The following is a 22,224-nucleotide window of genomic DNA, read 5'->3' as shown; positions in this document are numbered from 1 at the left end:
TACTGGGTCAGGAGGTCACTGATGTATTTTGGTCCTAAACCATTCAGAGCTTTATAGACCAGCATCAGAACTTTAAAGTCTATCCTCTGACGGACAGGCAGCCAGTGTAAAGACCTCAGAGCTGGACTGATGTGGTCCACTTTTTTGGTCTTAGTGAGGACTCGAGCAGCAGAGTTCTGAATGAGCTGTAGTTGTCGGACTGATTTTTTAGGTAGACCTGTAAAGATGCTGTTACAGTAATCAAGCCTACTAAAGATGAATGCATGGACTAGTTTTTCCAGGTCCTGTTGAGACATCAGATCTTTTATCCTTGAAATATTCTTGAGGTGATAGTAAGCTGACTTTGTTATTGTCTTAATGTGTTTTTCTAAGTTTAGGTCTGCATCCATCACTACACCCAAATTTCTCGCCTGGTTTGTGGTTTTTAGGTGTATAGATTGAAGTTCTCTGGTGACCTGTAATCGTTTTTCTTTGGCACCAAAGACTATTACCTCAGTTTTGTTTTTGTTTAGCTGGAGAAAATTGTGGCACAGCCAGTCATTAATTTCCTCAATGCATTTACCAAGAGCCTGTACAGGGCCTCGGTCTCCTGGTGACATTGCGATATATATTTGTGTGTCATCTGCATAGCTATGATAGTTTATGTAAGAGGGGTTTAAGACAAACTTACACTGAGCAGTTGGGGATACAGGATAGATTTACTTAAATATGCTTTAGCTTCTTCCTTATGTGGCAGCACGAAGGAGGAAAACCAGTAAAGTTGACACCCACACTTCTTAGGTAGCAGGACTGACAATACAAAACAGTTAATTAAAATACTTTATCAACAAACATTAATGAAAAGGACAAGATTCACTGCCACCCTAGTTAAAATGGAACTCAGTAAAATAATTAAACAAAATGGTGGAGACTAACCACTTGGGGAGGCAACCTACAGGAAGGAGTGCCCAAGGGTGCCACCAATTACTCACCCGTGTGGTCTCTCTGCAATCCTCCCTGCCATTCTCACTGCAATTTAAATGGTGCATTATACCCATTTCCCGGTGTGTACACTCACATGCATCAGAGGGAATTCCACCACATATCCCTAGCCTCCACAACAAGCGGCCATGCCTCCACTAAAGCAAAATCAAAAAATAAAAACAGAACAAAAAACAACAACTATATATTGTGACATAAAACACCAAACAACTCAGTAAACGAGATATAAAAGAAACAAGAACGAATTCAACCACCCTAAAATGCAACTCCTTTGAAAGCATGATTAAATATAACAAACAATTAACACTAAAACAGCATAAAACAAGGAACCAGCCAATGCCAGTAGTAAATGACAGCAAAGCTACAACAAGACAGCAGCAGTGTTTAGGCCACCCTTTAATGGTTATACAGATTAAGCAGTTGCCAGGAGAAATGAATCCAGTCTGCAATACTTAACAACAACCTGTAATCTTTACCACCTTGAACAGGAATGAGTGCAAGTTGCCAGAGCTCAAGAGTAGATGACAGCTGGTCCTTATAACCAACCTCTGATTAACAGCTAAGGGAAGGGTGAACGTTCATGCTAGCGTTTTCAGTGGCAGAAGTGCAGTTTTGGTTCTCTTTGAAGAACGAAACATTGTTACAAGGTCTGCAATAATGTTTTACACTGAGGAAAGACACTACCCTCTACAGACTGACCCAGTGGACAAATTAAGCATAACAAATAAGAAAACTACAATAGTTATAGCAGTTGCTTGAAGGTCACTGGACATTAATATTAACATGCATTTAATAAAATCAGCATGGTTGATCATCCATATCACTGATATAATAAAATAGAAACTGATGCAATGACACAAGTTTATTCAGGTTGCAGGAATCCATCAACATCTTCCTGCTTCAATATGTACGACAATGTCAATCATAAATACAGTCATATAAAACTGTGTCAGGGTTACAGGTTAGCTTTAGAGCAATGCAGCGTTAGTTATTAGTGTTTATTGTCCTTTTGGAAATTCATTTTTTGCTTGTATGAAATGTCAGATAAATATCACCACATCACAGACGGTATCACACACACACACACACACACACACACACATTTATTCACTGTGTATATATATACATATATATATATGTATATATATATACACACAGGTTCATTAAGTCATTAATTATGAATAAAATCTGGATAAACCCCGGCTGGTCTACACTTTTGTTCACTGAAAAATAATGTGTGAATGTCTCTGAAGAGTTTGTAAATTCATCTCCTGGGTTTGTGTAGCTCAGTTTCCTCCCTGATATCACAGTTTGTCTCATGTACAGCAAACTAACTGCAAACAGCAAACTAAATCATCTCAGGTGAGTTCAGCTTTAGAGAAACACAGCGTACTTCACTATAAAGCTGTGAGTGGAGGAGGACAGAAAAACAACATGTGGATGCTGGAATAATTGTAGCTTCCATTGTTAAAGGACTGAAGAGACAAAGTTTACAAGGAAAGTGACAGACATGTACAGACTGCATTATCTGTTCAACAGTTTCTGTTTGCCTGGAAAATCTCTGACTCTACAAATTTACACAAACACAATGAAGAAGCAGGCCTGAACGCAAACCCAGCATAAAGAGGTTCAGTGAATGTGGTGTTGAAGGTGTGGAGGTGGATCAAAGTGTCAGAGGAGACTCTGTAGAAGGACAGAGTGCCAGCAGGACAGTCCACATACACTCCTACTCTGTTAGAGACAGAGGAGGAGGAGGATGAAGAAAAACATGTCTTTTGGTTATTGTGCCAGACAAAATAACGATTTTCAGAGCAGCTCAGACTCCAGGACTGATCATTTCCACCAAACAAACACCTAACACTGTCTCCTTTCCTTCTGATTCCTCTGTAACTCACTGAAATGTCAACCCTGCCTCTCCACTCGACCTCCCAGTAGCAGCGACCAGTAAGACCATCTCTGCACAGCAGCTGAGGACGGTCATCAAATCTGTCAGGATGATCAGGATATGACTGAACCTCCTCCACATGTGTCACCTTCCTGTTGTTGTCAGACAGTTTGACATTTCTGTGTACTGTGTTTGTGTCGATTGTGAGTTGGCAGGAATCTGATGGAGAGAACAAACACAATCCAGCTGCAGTTATTGATCCATCATCTGTTCATTGATTGACACTTTGATGATGACTCCTGACATCAGAGATGTGAATGAGTGATGTGACAGTTTGAAGATGGTTGAATGTGTGCTGCTTTGTTTTCATGAATCACATTAAAAACACACTTACACTTCCTCAGACCTGGTCTCAACCATCGGACTCCAGCAGGCTCCACCCTGAAAGGAGGAGGGGGGTCAGACCAGCACAGTTTCTTTCACCATAAATAATATGTAAATCAATATGTTGTGTGTGTTAAATCATTTACTAATGGGAAATCGTGAAACAGTAAGTTAGGCACAGAATTAATGTCCCAGGTGTTCTTCTGAGAAATCCCCTGCATATAAAACAGGTCCTATATGTGTGATTGTTCATATAAAGCTCACATTCTGGCTTAAAGAAAAGGAGAAAAACTACCATCACTTAGTGAAGGACAAAGAAAAAATTTCCACTCCTTTTTCCTCTATCAACATTGTACATGGCTGCAGCCAGTCACTCCATACCTGAGAGTCTCCAGTGTCAGCTGCTTCAGGAGATTCACTCCTGTCTCTCCAGGATGATTGTAGCTCAGGTCCAGCACTCTCAGATGGGTAGTGTTGGCGGTTAGAGCTGACGTAAGGGAATCACAGCCTTTCTCTGTGACCAAACAGCCTGACAGACTGTGAGACACACAAAACACCACAAGTGGGGAAGAATTTATGGAAACTGGTACTTGGTCCACATTTTAGTTAATGACTCAAACTTAAATAACTAAAAATGTTTTAACAAGAAAGGGGACAGTATGGGTCCCTCAGATTTTGGCAGTGGAAATTGAATTTTGATACTTGGAAAAACACTGATTTCGTGAGTTTTAGAGACAAACATTGTTAATGCCACCTCTACATTCAGTTTACAGTGTTGGGAAGGTTACTTTTAAAATGTATTTCACTACAGATTACAGAGTACATGCCCCAAAATGTATTTTGTAACGTATTCCGTTACGTTACTCAATGACAGTAATGTATTCTGAATAATTTGGATTACTTAATATATTATCATGCTGCAAGTAAGGCTGCACTTTTTGCAGTGATCTCGTATAGATATATAAAACACGTCCGCGGATCCGAACCGTAGTAAAGGGACCTCTGACTAATACGTTGGGTTCCGTGTTGGGCTCGTAGCTGAAAACTAGCTTTAATTTGTTGTCTGGGTCAACGTTGCTAGTGAGACAGAGAGAGGCGTTGAAAGGCTGCTCCAATGGAACTTATTGCTTCGGAGGAAAACACGAACACAGTGTACAGTCGAGTCTTAATAGCTTAATTACAACTGGGCTGGGTATGGCAGTCCATTCTCCCTGCAGCACGGACTGCACTGCCCATGAGGCCACATTCTTTAGGGCTATGCCTGTAACACTCTGCCTATTGCCTTCATATTAAATAATTTTTTGAATAATCATTTTTAAAAATATTTCTTCACGTCATTATGCGGGCCACAAGTAGGGGTGACATGGGCTGCGAGATTGAGACACAGGCATTAGAGCCTCTCAATATGTGTTTTGTTTGCGTTTCCACCGGCGTGGAATTACCAGAAATAGAGAGAGCATAGCCTAACATATTAAACAGGAAAATACCACCATGTAATCCATTTATTTCAGTAACTGTATTCTGAATACCACCTTTTTAAACGGTAACTGTAACGGAATACAGTTACTCATATTTTGTATTTTAAATATGTAACGCCGGTACTCCCCAATACTGACAGTTTAGAACCAAACTTTTCAGTAAGTGATGCAAGGATATGTTTAATATTTATTTTTCCAGTCAAATGGAAAGCTTGAACAGATAGACACGCAAATGGAATTTAGCCCTATAATAAATGTTGACTGACGTTCTTACTTGCTGATTAACAGATCTCAAATCCATGCTCATTTTTATTTAAAACCCTTTCAAATGTTCATAAGGACTGGTTTTCATTAGTAAGACTAAGCTACATTTTCTGTTTCGGAAGTGTCACTAACAATGCCCATGCACAGCTAAATAGTATTATTGTGTACTGGATACTAATTGCAGCATATGGCCTTCAGGGTACCCATTCACTTTTGCAAGCACATCATAGAACAGATAAACACAGATGGTTGAATAAAGTGAATATGAAATCCAAACAATTAAAACAATGTAATTTTGAGTTCATGAGTTTAACAGTGTGATGAACCCTGACCTTAGAGCTTCCAGTTTGCAGTGTGGACTCTGCAGTCCAGCTGACAGAAGTGTCACTCCTGAATCCTGCAGGTCGTTGTTACTCAAATCCAGGTCTCTCACACTGGAGAACTGGAAGCGAAGAACTGAGGACAGACTTTCACAGCTTCTTTCTGAGAGGTTACAGCCGTTCATCCTGAAGAGATATTGTACAAAATTTTTGATGGAGACGAGTCTGCTTACAGAGCAGAGGTGAGAGCCCTGACATCATAGTATCGTACAACAACCTGCTGCTCAATGTATGCAAGTCCTCGGAGCTCATTGTGGACTACAGGAAAGTGCAGGGTGGAGGACACATACCCATTTTCATTGAGGGGAGAGTGTCAGATGCTTCAGGTCACATCACGTGGATGTGATCACAAAAGCAGCAAAAGAGCGGTGAGGAGGTTTGGCATGGACCCTTGAAAACTCCCCAACTTTTATCGATGCACCATCGAGAGTATTCAGTCTGGCTCTATCATAATTTAGTATGGCAGTTTTAATGCTCTGGACCACAAAGCTCTATGGCTCTATTATTGTACAATCTACTGTACAATATAAAGCGCCTTGAGGCAACTGTTGTTGTGATTTGGCGCTATATAAATAAAATTGAATAAAATTGACTCTTTATGGTCCTGCTGTCAGGTAGGAAGTATATGAGCATCTACAACCACACCAATAGATTCAGGTACAGTTTCTACCTGAACTGCAGAAATATAGGACAATTTATTTTGCACAATCACTGTACACACTGTAACAGCAGTCTGGCAAGGAAGTAGCGACTAGCAGGTCCAGCAGGCATGTGGTGTGGAGGTTAACCGGATAACTCGAAGCCAGTCAGTTAAATCAAACAACAGACCTTTATTCGTTGTCAGCAACATAAGACCATACAAGCCAGGTCTCCACGGCTCTACTCTGTCCATACATACATGTGCGGGGATCAGTAGTCGCCGACACCAGCCCGTTACAACGGTAAGGTTTCTCCTGAACAGACACACGAACAGCATGTAATGGCTGCCACTATACTCTCACACACCCACTAGGAGACTCCCACAACTACTACAATAGTAGCCCCCACCCCCCCAACCCCTATTGCTATAATACAATAGGGGTTGTTACAACACTACATGTATATGCCATTACCTCTGCACAATAGCTACTATAGCATTTTTAGTAACCTGTATTTATTTATTCTACACTTTTGTTTAATGTGTATTTTTTTTCCTTTTATACTTTATTTTACTTGTTACTTCATGCCTTTATGCCATGTGCTACAGTTGCCTTTATATGGCAAATAAAACTTGACACACTAAGTCTAGCATTTCTCATTGAAGCCAAAATATAAAAATGATATTAAGCTATTTTATTCTTCACAGTTAAGTAAAATTAACAAAAAATAATTTCATACTTTCTTTTCATTATATCTTATTTGTATTTTGTTCCTTGTTTGCCACTAGGCTGTATGCTGCTGCATAAATACCTGTGCTTCTTGTCTTTAATTACTTTGTCACTGATCTGTACTTGTTGTAACTTAAAGAGATTTATGAATCTGAAACTTTAGACAAATATCTAAAAACATATAAACCAAAGTGTGAGTTGCTCTGACCTGAGAGTTTCAAGTGTGCAGTGTTGACTCTTCAATCCAATTGATAACAGCTGTACTCCTGAAAGTTGTAGGTCATTGTTGCCTAGTTCCAGCTGTTTCAGTCTAGAGGACTGAGAGCTGAGAACTGTAGACAGAGCTTCACAGCTTCTTTCTGAAAGGAAACACTCACTCAATCTGAAAAGACATAAACATGAAGGCAAGTTTTGTATTTTTTCCCCTATCACTGAACCAGAGCAATGTATTAAAATAATGTTAACTTTACAATAACTTACAGAGCTTTCTTGGAGGCTTTGACCACTGGCAGCAGTCTCAGTAGAGCCTCTTCTGAAACACAGTACTTTTTCAGGTCAAACACATCCAGATCTTCTTCTGCTGACAGCAAGATGAAGACCAGAGCTGACCACTGAGCAGGAGACAGTTTATCTGTGAAGAGACGTCCTGATCTCAAGTACTGCTGGATCTCTTTTACTAGAGAACGATCATTCAGTTCATTCAGACAGTGGAACAGGTTTATGTTTTTCTCTGCAGACAGATTCTCATTGATCTTCTTTTTGATGTACTGGACGGTTTCCTGATTGGTCTTTGAGCTACTTCCTGTTTGGTTTAACAGACCTCGTAGGAGACTCTGATTGGTCTCCAGTGACAGACCAAGAAGGAAACGAAGGAACAAGTCCAGGTGTCCATTTGGACTCTCTAAGGCCTTGTCCACAGCACTCTGGTAGAAGTGTGCCCCAGTTTGTTGTTCTTCCAGCAGATTGACTCCAGAGTTAATGAAAGTCAGATGTACATGAAGAGCAGCCAGAAACTCTTGAATGCTAAGATGGACAAAGCAGAACACCTTGTCCTGGTACAGTCCTCTCTCCTCTACAAAGATCTGTGTGAACACTCCTGAGTACACTGAGGCGGCTCTGATATCAATGCCACACTCTGTCAGGTTTGATTCATAGAAGATCAGGTTTCCCTTCTGCAGCTGCTCAAAAGCCAGTTTTCCCAGAGACTCAATCATCTTTGTATTTTCCAAACTCCAGTGTGGATCTGTCTCAACTCCATCATCATACTTGACCTTCTTCACTTTGGCCTGAACCACCAGGAAGTGGATGTACATCTCAGTCAGGGTTTTGGGCAGTTCACCTCCCTCTATGGTTTTCAGCACATCCTCCAGAACTGTAGCAGTGATCCAGCAGAAGACTGGGATGTGACACATGATGTGGAGGCTTCGCGATGTCTTGATGTGGGAGATGATCCTGCAGGCCTGCTCCTCATCTCTGAATCTCTTCCTAAAGTACTCCTCCTTCTGTGATCTAGTGAAACCTCTGACCTCTGTCACCATATCTACATATTTAGGAGGGATCTGATTGGCTGCTGCAGGTCGTGTGGTTATCCAAAGATGAGCAGAGGGTAATAGTTTACCCCTGATAAGGTTTATTACCAGCACATCCACTGAGGTGGACTTTCTAGGATCAGTTAGGACTTTAGTTCTGCGGAAGTCCAGAGGAAGTCGACACTCATCCAGACCATCAAAGATGAACACAACTTTAAACTCTTCAAAGCTGCAGATTCCTGCTTCTTTGGTTTCAGTAAAGAAGTGATGGACAAGTTCCACCAAGCTGAACTTTTCCTTTTTCAGAACATTCAGCTCTCTGAAACTGAATGGAAATATAAACTGAATGTCCTCATTGGTTTTGTCTTCAGCCCAGTCCAGAGTGAATTTTTGTGTTAAGACTGTTTTCCCAATGCCAGCCACTCCCTTTGTCAGCACTGTTCTGATTGGTTCACCTCTTCCAAGTGAGGCTTTAAAGATGTCTTCTTGTCTGATTGTTGTTTCTGGTCTGTCTGGTTTCCTGGATGCTGTTTCAATCTGTCTGACCTCATGTTCATCATTGACCTCTGCAGTCCCTCCCTCTGTGATGTAGAGCTCTGTGTAGATCTGATTCAGAAGGTTTGGGTTTCCTGCTTTAGCGATCCCCTCAAACACACACTGGAACTTCTTCTTCACGGTAGATTTAAGATCATGGCAAACAGCACCATGTGTTCCTAAATGAAAACAAAACAGATGAAAGAAATAAAGAAATTCATTAATAAAAAAAGATATTGGTAAATGTCCCATTTAACCAGTGGTTTAAATCCTACGAGAAATCCTCTTACTACTCTGCAGACGGTCAGCCAGCTCCTCCTGGTCCATTTTCCTCAGGAAGTCCAGTATGATTTTCAGAAAAGCCTCTCTGCTGCTCCTCCTCTTCTCTTCATCCCTACCTTCCAACACCTCCTCATCCTCCTTTTGCCTCTTCAAGCATTCTGGATAATCTGGACTGAGAACCTTCTGGATCTTCTTCAACTCATTCTTCACAAAAGTGATGACGTTACCCTCCAGCTCCTAGAATAGAACATTGTTTGAATGACCAAATCAAACTGAAGTAATGCAGTGTCCATGTTGGAACTGACTGACAATCTGCTAGTTTACAAACTGTAGCATGGAGATGACAGTGAGGAGAATGGGTGTGTTTGTTCATCTGTACAGCACTTTGGTCCATTGTAGTTGTTTTATACCTTTTTAGTCTATTCTATGTGATAGTTCATGCTGACAATGTGATGATGTATATTCCAGCGTAGGAATTGCAATGGACAGGTGATCAGATTGGCAAAGATTGGCGAATCGTGTATGTGGATTATAGCGCGTGTGGGTTTTTTTTATTACATGTGTATTTTACATGATTTCTGCAAAACCCTTAATGGAAAGATACCATGGACTGGAACATGTTAAATGCATGCTTTATAAATAAAAATGGCACAGTATTGTTTGGTATGTATATAAAAGTAGTTGGTTCACATGTACAGACCATAAATATACATAGTCCATATGCGTTTGATGCTGCTGCACAGACTGACCACTTTGAGACTTAGAGGTCTCCTTGTCCACTCTGTGGAGAAATCATAAAAAAATTGTTCAGATTGTTTCTGTCCACATAGGTCTATAAAGTGATGTTTATATTTGAACAGAGAATCAGGTCAGATACATGAAACTAACACTAACAAGCCTCAAAGAAGTGAAGCAACACTGTAATGAAGACTGGGCCATAATTCATCCACTCTGATGTAAGTAACTGATAAAATCATACAGAAAACAGTGACTTTGGCTCATTGCTGCTAAAGATGATTCTATAAGCTACTGATTCAGGGGTTGCACTTTCTGTACAGGAGTGCAAAGAGTCATGTGAAAAACTTTCTTTTTCATTTTCTTATGACACGTTACAGTCCTGTAGATAAAATTTACTCTATGATGTGGAGAAAACTCCACCCTTCAGAGATGGGTTATACATATTACTCATACACTCAGTCTTCTTTATGGTAGACTGTTTAAGTATACAACAGATAGACATAAATGGGAAGACTGCAAGATAGAGACAAGTGAGAAGCGATAATAACCTGTCTGATCACAGTATAATTTGCTTTAATTTTTATCAAAATGGGAGGACTGTAAATACTGTGGAAAAGAAATGTAGGTATGTTCAACAATCAGAGATTCAGAGAAATTAAAAAGGAGAATGTTACGTGCCAAGAGATGTGGCTTTGGTTTTGTGTTCTTTTTATCTTTCAGGTGTCAAGCCTCCACCTATTGGCCAGTTCAAAGTCGATTGGCATGTGTCTATTGGCTGGTCTAGGCACAGTTGGCCACACTGTAAAATGTAATTCCAGATGTTTGTTATTTCAACATATTATTCTATATCAGTTTGACGATAGATGACTGAAGTTGTTGTTATAACATAGAATTACAAGTTAAAAACGTCCCAATTACACCAAAAAAAGCTAACTTGAAAACTCATGTCCAGCTAAATCAGCAACTTATGTGAACTTGACAACGTGGGTAAGTTGAGCACAGCAGGATTCAAAACTGCCTCACGTGACTGCTACCGAGGTGCATCATGGGGAATTGGCGGTTAACGACATGCTCACTTTACTTGGACGTTTTCTAATCGTCTTCTTTGGAATATGCTTTCAAGGTGAGTAACATTGGTTATAACTATAAGGAAAGAGAGCTACAAAAGTTGGAACATGTTTTGAATTTATGGCATGATGTGTGTTTTTCTCTTTTACCGAAATGTTTGCTTTAGCTAATGTAACTTTAGCCGACATGGTCCAGCTTGTGTGTCATGACCAAACTTGACCTAATAAACTGACATATGGCCTTTTTTATGGGTTTAATGTGGCACTGACCAAATCACAAGTATTGTGCCGCTAGCTTTAAGGTTGTGCACTCAACCACTGTTGCGATATTAGCAAGCTAACTCAGCTAATTAATAAAGCTTATTTCATATTGTCTCTGTACTTGTAAATTTCTTTCAAGTTCACAGGCTGTTGTATTTTGGTGGAAGTTCATTTTGGCAATATTTCCAATAACTGACTGGGTTCAAAAAGAACTTTTTGGCAGGACTCGGATGCTTGTTGTCATCTGTTTACCCCTATGTAATCACTTAAGTTGTTATTAACTGCTGCATGCTAAGCTGCAAGAGTGCACTGAGGACTGAGACAAAATATGGTCTACAAACCAGCATTATATTAGTTTTTATCAGATAGTCCTCCAGTGTGTTTATTTTTTGCTTTAATTCTATTGTGCAGTTATTTGTTACCCTGAAATGCTTTATGCTTAACAACAGCTCACTATTTTGACTTATTTTTGAACTCTTGTGATCAGTATGACTAGTTTGTGTGAGTTTCCATACTAAAAGAGCTGTAGTGATAAAATAATTGGCATCAGAGACACTGATTTTTGGCATGGTATACTGCAGAAGGTTTGTTTTTTTTTGCATAATTTACCTTTTAATTAAACTGCATTCTCTGTATTGTAACAAAACTAACATTGTTTATATGTCAGAAAATTAGCAAACATGAATAAATGGCGAAAACAATATAATTATAACATATATTTTTATTTTACTTATTTTAGGTCTGTGAAGCCAAACTTGATGCTGGGGATTTATTTTTGTCAGTGGAGTCAAATGGTAAGTTACAATTTGTGCATTTTGTCATACTGGAAACACCACAGATTATATTGTAACTTAATAGCTCTGTAGAACAAATGATATAAAGATTGTAGTGTCAGGGTACTTCTTAAGAAGTAATATTGCACTATTGATGATCACATGCAGGTGGCATAAACTAAATATTCAGACGTGTTACCAACAAATGATTCATTAACAAAAGCAATGGAGCAGACTGTTTAGGTTCTTGTGATTGTAATAACATCCATAACTGCAGGTTTGTCATTAATTTATTTTCACAGGTCTAGATGATCACATCTGTCTTTGTCATTTAAATGAGGTGGACTTGCAAACTTTGCACTCTTTTGGGTAAATTGCTGTCCACTACATATACACAGAATGTGCACAGTATTTCAGATCTAAAAAGGGAGTATGTAATGGACTTGCTGGCTTTAATGTAAAAAGCCTGTTGTGTAACTTTAATGAGGCAGTTGGACTAAAACAGTATTGCTCATCAAGGTAAACATCTGAGGAATAAGGAAACTGTTACTTGTCCTTTTACTCAGTGTTCTTTTAATCGCACGTTTACTAAAGTTTTACATCACATAAGTCATTTTCACAATCATTCTACTTTAAAAGATTTCAAGACAGAGCTTATTGTTCTCTGAACTTCCTTGTTTGCTGAACGGCAGGTAAAGTGCATCTTTTTGTTTGTTTGCTTTTGTGTGTTTGCGTTTTCTCTAATGGGCCTCAGATGACCGTTTGCTTAAATTTGGGTCTCAAAGAATCTTTTTTTTTATTCTGCCTGTACTCTCCACCCCTCTTCTTCTATTGCTCAGGTTGAAGCAGAATTTGCCCGTCTTACATCTGTTGACCTGAAAGGGTTCCTTTTTGCTGTGCTTGACCATTATGGAGAGGTTCGTGGAGCTGTACAAAATCAAGAGCGGCATAGAAGGGCTAACTAGGCTCATAAGATGCTTCGGAGATGATGTAAGTGTTCAACTGCGAAATCTAATCCTTTGTTTAAGTTTTAGGTTATCCAGTTCAACTGATGAACTCATTGAAAGAAAGCTGATAAGTAAAGTCTGTCATCATATTTCACAACTGGACATTTAGTGTGGTAACTTTTACAGAATCTGTGTATATTGGTGGTAGGTTGGATATCATATTCTACTTGAATGTCCTGATAAGCCTGATTCAAAATCTCCAATGATAATCATATATTGATGGAATTATGTATCAAAAAGCTGTGAATTTGGAGCTGTCTACATGCTTCATAAACACTGTTTAAAAAGTGTTTTTGTTTTGTTTTTGACTTCTTTGACCAGAGCCCTACACAAAGGAAGAGGACAGAGGACCTCATTTTCTAAAGGAAGAGCCCTCACACACTTTCAAGACTGTGAAGGTTAGCATTGTTTCTTTTAGTAAATTTAATAATGACAGCACCACAGTGGATTTTAAATGAAACATGTGGCATCTATGAAACAATAGATGCCACATGATAACATGTGTACTTTTTCCTCACCAAATGTATTATTACAAGATCTTTGACACTGGATTTGGTCTGGGTTTCAGAGAAACTAACTGGCAAGCTAGCATTGATATTATTAGTGTCTTGTGTTTATTCATGTCTTCACCAGGGTCTTTGACATTTCGCTGCTGTACTGTTCACTTCAGCTTTACGTTTGATTTCTCACATTGTATATTGTAATGGCAGAGATATTAGGATATTTAAGGGGCTGCAGTGGCTGCTACAGCTGTGGGGGCAATACTTTGGTGAAATGTCCTGGACCCTGGAAAAGAGACTGTGTAGACTGTGTAGACTGGGTAAGCAATTAAAGGTTACTGGCCGAGAGTCATTGGGCAGCTGGGTAAAGGTGGATGTTGATATTCAGTGCCAATTATGCAACCTGTTCAGCCATGTCTATATGCTCTTTTTTCATGCTGTTAATATAGGGGGAAAAATAAACTTTAATCAATAAACTGATTAAAGAAGCATTGTCTATGGAGCCACAATCTGATCCTGTAGTGTAGCTGCAGTTTGCACATTTCATGTATTCTCAGCCAGATTTGGTTTAGAGCACAGACAATATTTAGCATAAGTAGATTTAAATTCACACACTGGTGATGGCAAGCTACATTGTAGCCACAGCCGCCCTGGGGCGCACTGACAGAGGCGAGGCTGCCGGACACTGGCACCACCGGGCCCTCTGGCCACCACCAGTAGGCAACAGGTGAAGTGTCTTGCCCAAGGACACAACGACTGAAACTGTCGGAGCCGGGGCTCGAACCGGCAACCTTCCAATTATAAGACGAACTGTCAACTCTTGAGTCACGATTCAGTCATCCACCCATGTGTGTGAATGACTGAATGTGTAAAGCACTTTGGAGTCCTTAGAGGACTAGTAAAGCGCTATACAAATACAGGCCATTTACCATTTAAATTGAAAATTTTGTTTGAATTCTGCAATTGAAGACATGCTCAGTTATTTATGAACATGGTCTTTGTTTAAAGCAAGAAATGGATTTGTAACATGGGGGTGCATATCTCATTCTGAAAAAACTTTAACAACTAATAAGTGTTACCCAAAGCCAATCACCATCATCCAAAGCATCAGTATGGCTCTTCTTTGGAAAGACATGAATTCTTAAGCACAAGGGATATTGTGTAATTGTAATTGTGTAATTTTTTTTTTTTTTGTCTTTGAACCCTTTTATAGCCGACAGGTATTGAAGACACGTTTTCTAAGAGGATGAAAGTTGGCATTGCGATGGTGAAAGAAGAAGACATCATCGATGTGTTGGTTGTCCTTGAGGCGGCAGTAATCCTGTCTAATCTGAGGGATGTCTCAAGTGCCATTTCCATGCTGATGGGCCTTCTTTTTGCCCTCAACATAGACTATCCAAAGGAACTTAAGGACATCTTTGAAGTCATTCAGAACATCCTAATGAACATTGGTGGAAGGCAGTGCATCTCACTAGTGCATGGTCTAAGAAACAGACTCTTGCAGAAAGCCATGTAGAACTGTAATTGTATGCTCCTTAGTGTTAAGGACAGTTTTTATTTTACTGTTTGTTTTTTTATTCTTGCAAGTTCTCATTCTCACTTTTGTATGTCACTAAATGACTACACTTTACATTCCAGATTAGACAATTACTCATTTGTTCATGGTTTAAGAAACTTATGTGAACAACAATATAATGGTGGACTTTGCAGATGCTTATCTCATGCAAGTCAGTAGTTTTTCCTTTGTTTTGCAATTGAGCAGACTCAAACTGATGTTTCTGAAATATTCATATTATCAAATGTTTCAGAAGCATGCAGTCATTTTCAGAGATATTGGTTCTGTGGAATTTGTTGCAATTGTAAACGAAGACAAATACAAGAGTTTGATGTCTTACTTGTTATAAACTGATCTTTACTGTCACTTATCAAAGGTTTTGTACTATTTTAATATTTCAAGTTTTATGCTAACAGGTGTGACTGAGCACAATGAAGTTTAAAAATTTTGTAAATGTAAAGAATAACTTTTCTAAAATAGCAAGTGTCCCGTTGATACATTACATTAATGCAGACTTTATGTTGTTACTTCACAAGAATCACTACTGCTCCGAGAGTATTGGTCAGAATTTAATCTTCACCCAAACTGGGCTCAAGACCAAGTTCAAATTTATTGTTTCACAGGGAGCAGCCTTTGAGTTTTGATGGATTGTGAGCCTGATGAGCTACATCACTGATTTTTCTGTTTCTCAGATGACTAAGATGGCACAATAAATGGTGAATGTTGGGTGCTCATGAGTAATTGTCTTGTCATGTTCTTAAAACAAACTTTCTGTATGAAATGATCAGATAGACTTTAATGGAATCTGTGGGGTTTTATTTTTTTTTCTGTAAACAACAGAAAATTAATTTAAAGGAATGTAGATATTTAAACCTGAGATCTAAGATAAACCTAACAGGTAGTTTTGCTGAAATGGATGTTAGAAAGCTAAAAAAACAAAACAAAACTTAAGATGTTTAATACACATTTTTCTTTACATCCAGTCAATCAACTCTGATAATTAAAATGAAACTGATTTACAAGTTCACTCAGCTACCTTAAGGAGCTCAGTTAATTAATAAACTTAAATCAACTTAGCTAACAGATTATGTTAGTTAAGCTAAAATAGATTCCTAAGTTAAAAGAACTACTAAAGTATTTGAATTAACTAAAAAACCCAAGTCAACTGAACTAGGACAAGAGTTTAAACAATAAATTATTTTAATTTAGCTGAAAGGGTTTTCCCAAGTAAAAATGACAATTAAAGGAGTTGAACTGACTAACAAATCTCAGTCAACTAAACTAAGATGAAAGTTTAGACAACGTGTGATTTTTCATTAAGATAACAATTGGTTGTGTTATAAGAACAAACTCTATTTCTTGACTTAACTTAAAATTTTAAGGCAGCCCTTTACCTCATATTTTTAAGTTGAAACAACAAGTTATATTTTACAGTGCAATCACTCTCCGAGGATCACTACAAATGAGCAACTCCCTGGCCAGCTGGTGGCTGCTGGCTTCTGCTTTATAACAAACATTTGTGTGAAGGCTTCTTTGTATTGTGTGTGGTAGTGATGGGTAGATGAGGCCTCGTGAAGCGTTTCAGCACATTCCCCAAACTGTATCGATACTGTGTCGACACAGTGTTGCTGTTTTGCTCCATACTGACACCTGCTGGACCTTAAATATCATTGCAGGCAACTTACTTGAGACTCACAAGACACTGATTCAATGACCTAGTCATACTTGTACACTGTAAGGTATTGTACTTTCCATTGAAACATTTTATAACTTTTACATTTCAAATATTGTAGACATCTTTAAAATATATTGTGAATGACATTAAGTGAAAATTAAAATGAAAGTATTGTGAATGTAATATTACCCATTTAAATGTAATTGACTCAGAGTTTATTATAAATTTCTATTCAGAAAAATAAGTTTATCCAATGTTTTAGCATTCAGTCTATTGCGTTTTTTTTTTGTTTGTTTGTTTTTTTACACCATTTCCCCAGCTTTGGAAAACTCACAGGCACAGATGAAGCTGGGGAACACCAAAACTGTAAAGCCAGGTGGAAAAGGTTCTGATAAGATGTCTTCCTTTCCCCCAGTACCTTAAAGGATCCTCTGATCTTGGAATTTTTCTCTCCGACACTCTCCACAATACTAAGGGGTTGACAGTCCTTTATAAAAAAAATTCAGGACTGCTTGGTCCAGAACAGTCTTCCTAGATGCTTGATTTCAAAATAATAAAACACATATTAATAGAAAAAAAAATGATGATAAAGCTGTTCAGTGTCAATATAGGCCGACCTGTGTTCATTCTCGGTGTGTTTGTCGCCTCATTTTCATGTTTGGCTCTGTAATGCCTAAACACTGAGGAGGTGCTTTTGTTTGTGTAAGAAATGCAGAACAGATGCGACATTTAACCTGGATAAAATGAAATAAATAATTTACACTGCAAGTCACATTGCTGTTTTTCCTGTTCTTATAGATTACACTGAAACAAGACAGACAAACTATTTGCAGTTAAAAGATCAAAATGATCCCACACAGCAGAAACATTTCCATTTTGTTATGGAGAGACGTGTATTTTTATTTATCTTTGCGATTTTGTGTTTTGTTTTTTTTTTTGGTGGCGACTCGTTCCGTTGACAGATGCGGATGCGGTACCTTTTAAACACATTGGCGCGTTGGTAATGAGCGATACAGCAGCTGTATCGATCACGTGACTTTTTCTTAAAGCGACGCACGCACCGATACAGGCTTCACTCTGTGAGCTTGATACATGCGCCGGTGCGTCAGTGTTGCTGGACCCATCACTAGTGTGTGGTGGGAGGCTGGACAGGTAAGCTGGGGGTACCCTATACACTGGCTGCAGTTTTGAACTGTAGACACACTAGGTTATGCGGTTGATGCCACTTTTGTATGTTTTCACTGACCTTTTGTCGAGTAGCTAGGTAGGCCTTTTATTTTGCATTTTTGTTTTAGTTAGGCCCTGGAAGCTATCGACCTCTTTTTGTTTTATTAATTTCTTTGATTTGGCTCAACCGCCCAGTCCTCCTCCCCCCACCTTTTTCTTTTGTTAAGATTGACTATCAAGGCAAGCAACCAATAAATCCCGCCTGATTCTTAACTGTCCTGTTGTCCTCCTCCTTCATTGATTGTGGTTGTCCGGTGTTGCTGTCTCCTTCCTACCTTTGCCTACACCAGTGGTTCCCAAAGTGTGGGGCCCGCCCCTAGGGGGGCGCAGAGCTATTGCAGGGGGGGCGCGGCATGAAAAGGGAAAAAAAACAAAAACAACGCTTGGACAATGCTAGCACGGGGCGCCCACACAAACGCAAAGCAGGAGATGAAGCATTGCTGAATATGTTTCCAAACCAACTTCATTCTAAGCCAAAGACTAGAAAATATGGTGAAGCATATCTTCCCTTTGGTTTCACCTGCACAAGTGCTGAGGTAGGTCTCCCTGCAGAATTAGTTTTCCCTGCATCAGGAGCAGCGCTGGGCTGTTCACATCACGGACAAACAGTATCCCACAGTTGTTTATGTTTTTGAACCCATTTTGTAGAGGGTTTTTTTGAAAAATGTATTGATAGCAATGTTGAACATTATTACACAGGAAAAAAAACAACTACATGTAAAATAATTACACCGTGATGCCTCTGCCTTTCTAAATGCAGGGACAGTAATGGCCTGTATATGTAAGCGTGTAAAACCTGCAGAGTCAGATTAACAGTATTTTGTCTCTATCTGCCATTCTGCAATTCATCTCATGTAAACAATAACGTGGCGCACAGCGTGACGTGAAAAAGGCACATACCTTTGACATTGCGTGACAAACTCTGTATTCCTTGTCCACAGGTAAACGCAAAAAAAAAAGGAGTTTTAAAAAATCTCCGTTCTCCGTGATTCGATACGCCGTTTACATGTGCCAGAAACAGCTGCGCGTTCAAAAATACCCGTGTAGGTGCGGACGGAGCGTAAAAGAGTTGGTTTTTTATTTTCTTACTACCTGTAATTTATTGCAGATTATTTGTATTTGCTTAATTGTTTAATAAATGTTTGAGGTGTGAAATAAACCGCAATGGAGCAAAATATGGGTGTGTGTGGTTGAAGGATGTGTTTGTGCGTGTGCGTGCGCGCGTGCACGCGCGGGGGTCAGGGGCGCGAACATTTTTCTTGTTAAACAAGGGGGGCCCAGCACAAAAAGTTTGGGAACCACTGGCCTACACCATGGTGGGGGGGACGTAACAGAGAACAAATGATGCAGAGCAGAAAACAAAGAGAGGACAGTAGTTCCACCATTTTGTGACACAGAGTTAAAACTGTTATGAGAGGGAAGTTATTTTTAAGGGAAGCTTTTGAAAATGAAAAGGAAGCAAACAAAGAAAAATGGATGATTTGAATGGATGGATTTTAGTACAGAAGCAAACAAAGAATTGGAAACAATTTTACAGCAAACAGCTATTTTATCAAAATGAAGCTAATATGGTCTATATAAAGGCGAGTGAAGGGAAAGAACTTTGGGCTATAAGGAATAACTAGAAGTAAGAAAAATAGAGTTTGGCTGCTTTTCTTGCTGAGATACATCTTTGAATGCTGAACATAAAAAACACTTCTGAAAATATCAGTGCTCTTTACCACTGTTAGGCTGGGATTGCAACAGTATGTGTGCTGTTTTAATGTAAATGGTTTAAATGATTTGCAATATTTTGCTGTTTCTAGACTTTTAATGGAACAACACAAAACATCTCCCTTGGCTTCTGGTATGTTGCATCTCATTTTTATGTTTAAATCACCATGTATCTACTATAAGATGATCAATCCATACTTGTTTGTCAAGGGTAAAAAAAAAAGCAGACACTGTTGCAACAAATCAGATTACCTCTTTACAGCAGAAGGCCGTGCTTTAAAAGTTTCTCCAATGCCCTTGGACTGGTTGCTCTTTAAGGACACGCAGCTGAGTTCAGGTCCAGGTCCATCCCTCTGAGGGATCCTGACAGAAAAAGACACAGATCAGCTTTAAAAGTAACTGACATCGATCTACTTGGATTTAGAGACATGCTGTCTTTAAACTAGTTGTTCTTTAATCCTATATAGTTCAACCATGCTGTGTTAATGGAGGATATTATAAGACATTTTCATGTTGGTCACAGTATTCAAAATTTGTCATTGTTATGTTGCAAACCAAGTTTTGGTTTATAGTTATAGTTAATAGCTGCTGCCAACTTGATGTCAAGTGTCTAAGCTGAGACGGTAGATATCTTGTAGTTAGGTCTGTAAGCTTTTGTACATTGACAATTTTTTCATAATGTTGCTTCTATACACATTTAAAATAGATTTTACATCTAACAATAAAGATGTGATTGAAATGCAGACTTTCTGCTCTAAATAAAAGGTTTAACTAAAGTATTGTGTTAACTGTTTAGGAATTAAAGACATTTTTCCCCATTTTTACTATAAATATAAGAATTGTTTTAATAACTCTTCAACACATGGAGATTATCTGCTGGAAGAGCTGGAGTCCTACAGATACTCTTCACTACATAAATAGCTCCCATCATGTCGATTCTTTACACTTTGTGGGGATAAGAGCTTCAAACACAGTTACAGCTGAATACCTCTCTATCTCAGAAAGTTCCGCTTTAAAGGTTTCTCCAATGCCCTTTGACTGGTTGCTCTTCAAGGACACACAGCTGGGTTCAGGTTCAGGAAATCCTGGTCTCTCAGTGATCCTGACAGCAACAGAAAAAAACGAACACATATTTGCAGCACTTTAACTACATTATCCCTGTATTAATAACAACTGTTCTAAAAGTAACTAATATCAGCTTACTTAGATTCAGAGGTGCACTGTCTTTTAACATCGTCATTTGTTGACATCTCACTTTTGGCTGACTCACAGCTGGATCCAGTTTCAGGTTTGCGTTTGATTCTGTGCTTTTTTCTGTGAATAATGATGGAGCAGTGATGTGAGTGCTGAGCTGTGACATGGAAAAGAGTCATGTACAGTTAGAGATGGTCATCTCACCTCTGAGCTTTGGTCTGGCTCTCATGTTCCCCACACAGAGTGGTTTTAGAGGGAGGGACTCCCTCCTCTCTGTCCTCCATGTTCCTGACATATGGAGTAAAAAGAGGACATTTAGTAATATTTACTGAAAAATCTCTTCGTCTGACTATTTCTTAATGACACTTAATTCTAAAATAATGGACAACACAGCACGGTGGATTGTTTTTCATTGTAGTAGATGTCTATCTAAAAATGCTGTAACTAATGTTAAACAAATAATTCCACCATTATTTTCTTCAGTGCCCTCTCTAAACACAATGCAGAGCAGCTACCAGATGTCAATTATCTTGTTAATATTGTCCTCACTGTATATGACTTGATGCTCTTGTTCCTCTGACAAAGAAAGCGGCTAATTGGAGAGGTTTGACTCCCTGATATAACTCATAAACGTTTACCTTGAAGCAGATAACTCATAAACTAGAGAGAAAGTGGTGTTCTGCTAGTTTAGCAGACCTTTGCCTGACCTGTCTGACCTGGAAAGTGTGTTTCTTTATAATCTCCATCTTTGCTCATAGAGGATCACCACATTGTTTGGTGTTTCACTGTATAATTTTTGTGTCCTTTAAGTCACATCCACATCACTTTCTACCTTCACCTGCAAATCATTCATGTGCACATCAATTGAAATCCTCCTTTCCATCATGTGTGCTGTCCAAATATCAGCTGCTTCTTTTCTGCTTCATCTCAGCAGCTATTTTTATAGAACTAGCTCACAAAATCAGTGATCCCAATGTGCTTTACATTTGTAGGTTAAAGTCCTGACAACATTAGACAGAGAGCCCCAATGATCATATAAGCAGGACTTGGTGGCTTCACTTTTAACATGAAGAAACTTCCCTCAGGGAGGAAGTGATTCTTTGTGAGGACGCCTCATCTCATCATATTAGCATCATGATCCATGTTAACTGTTGCTGTAATATGGACAAGAACAGTAACACTCCTGTTAAGTGATGATATAATTACCATGTCTCCTGTCTAAGCACCTCCTGTGTTGGATGAAGCTCTGATTTTTTTAATATGCTGCAATGCTTTGTCTTTGCTTTGTGTCAGGGTTTGCTCTTGTTTAAGCTATTGTTTTTTTCACTGTAGTGCTGTAGTCTACACGCCAGTTTGCACATGTTACATGGGGAGCACTCCAAAATGCCAACAGGGAAGCAGGTCATTATACTTGATGTCATGTGTGCATA

General features: G+C 38.9%; 1 protein-coding gene across 2 annotated transcripts; it reads right to left on the bottom strand.

The window, feature by feature from the left end:
* Window positions 1-725: 725 nt before the first annotated feature.
* Window positions 726-21,060, bottom strand: LOC109194432 (protein NLRC3). 2 transcript variants are annotated; one of them, XM_025903345.1, is made up of 12 exons: window positions 20,999-21,060; window positions 20,804-20,914; window positions 20,589-20,702; window positions 19,853-19,963; window positions 9,785-9,865; window positions 9,093-9,321; window positions 7,220-8,981; window positions 6,948-7,121; window positions 5,325-5,498; window positions 3,632-3,787; window positions 3,261-3,307; window positions 726-3,085 (listed from the first exon to the last, which is right to left on the bottom strand). In XM_025903345.1, exons 5-12 carry the CDS (start codon window positions 9,785-9,787, stop codon window positions 2,514-2,516), a joined length of 3,117 nt encoding a protein of 1,038 aa, XP_025759130.1. In that variant the 5' UTR covers window positions 9,788-9,865; window positions 19,853-19,963; window positions 20,589-20,702; window positions 20,804-20,914; window positions 20,999-21,060; the 3' UTR covers window positions 726-2,513. The 2 variants fall into 2 exon arrangements, with proteins under 2 accessions (XP_025759130.1, XP_025759131.1); XM_025903346.1 differs by lacking the exon at window positions 9,785-9,865.
* Between the last annotated feature and the right edge of the window lie 1,164 nt (window positions 21,061-22,224).

Source organism: Oreochromis niloticus, linkage group LG23, assembly GCF_001858045.2.
Source record: "Oreochromis niloticus isolate F11D_XX linkage group LG23, O_niloticus_UMD_NMBU, whole genome shotgun sequence".
Taxonomy (NCBI): Eukaryota; Metazoa; Chordata; class Actinopteri; order Cichliformes; family Cichlidae; genus Oreochromis; species Oreochromis niloticus.
The sequence above is the reverse complement of the archived record's forward strand: the minus strand, read 5'-3'. Positions and strand labels throughout refer to the sequence as shown.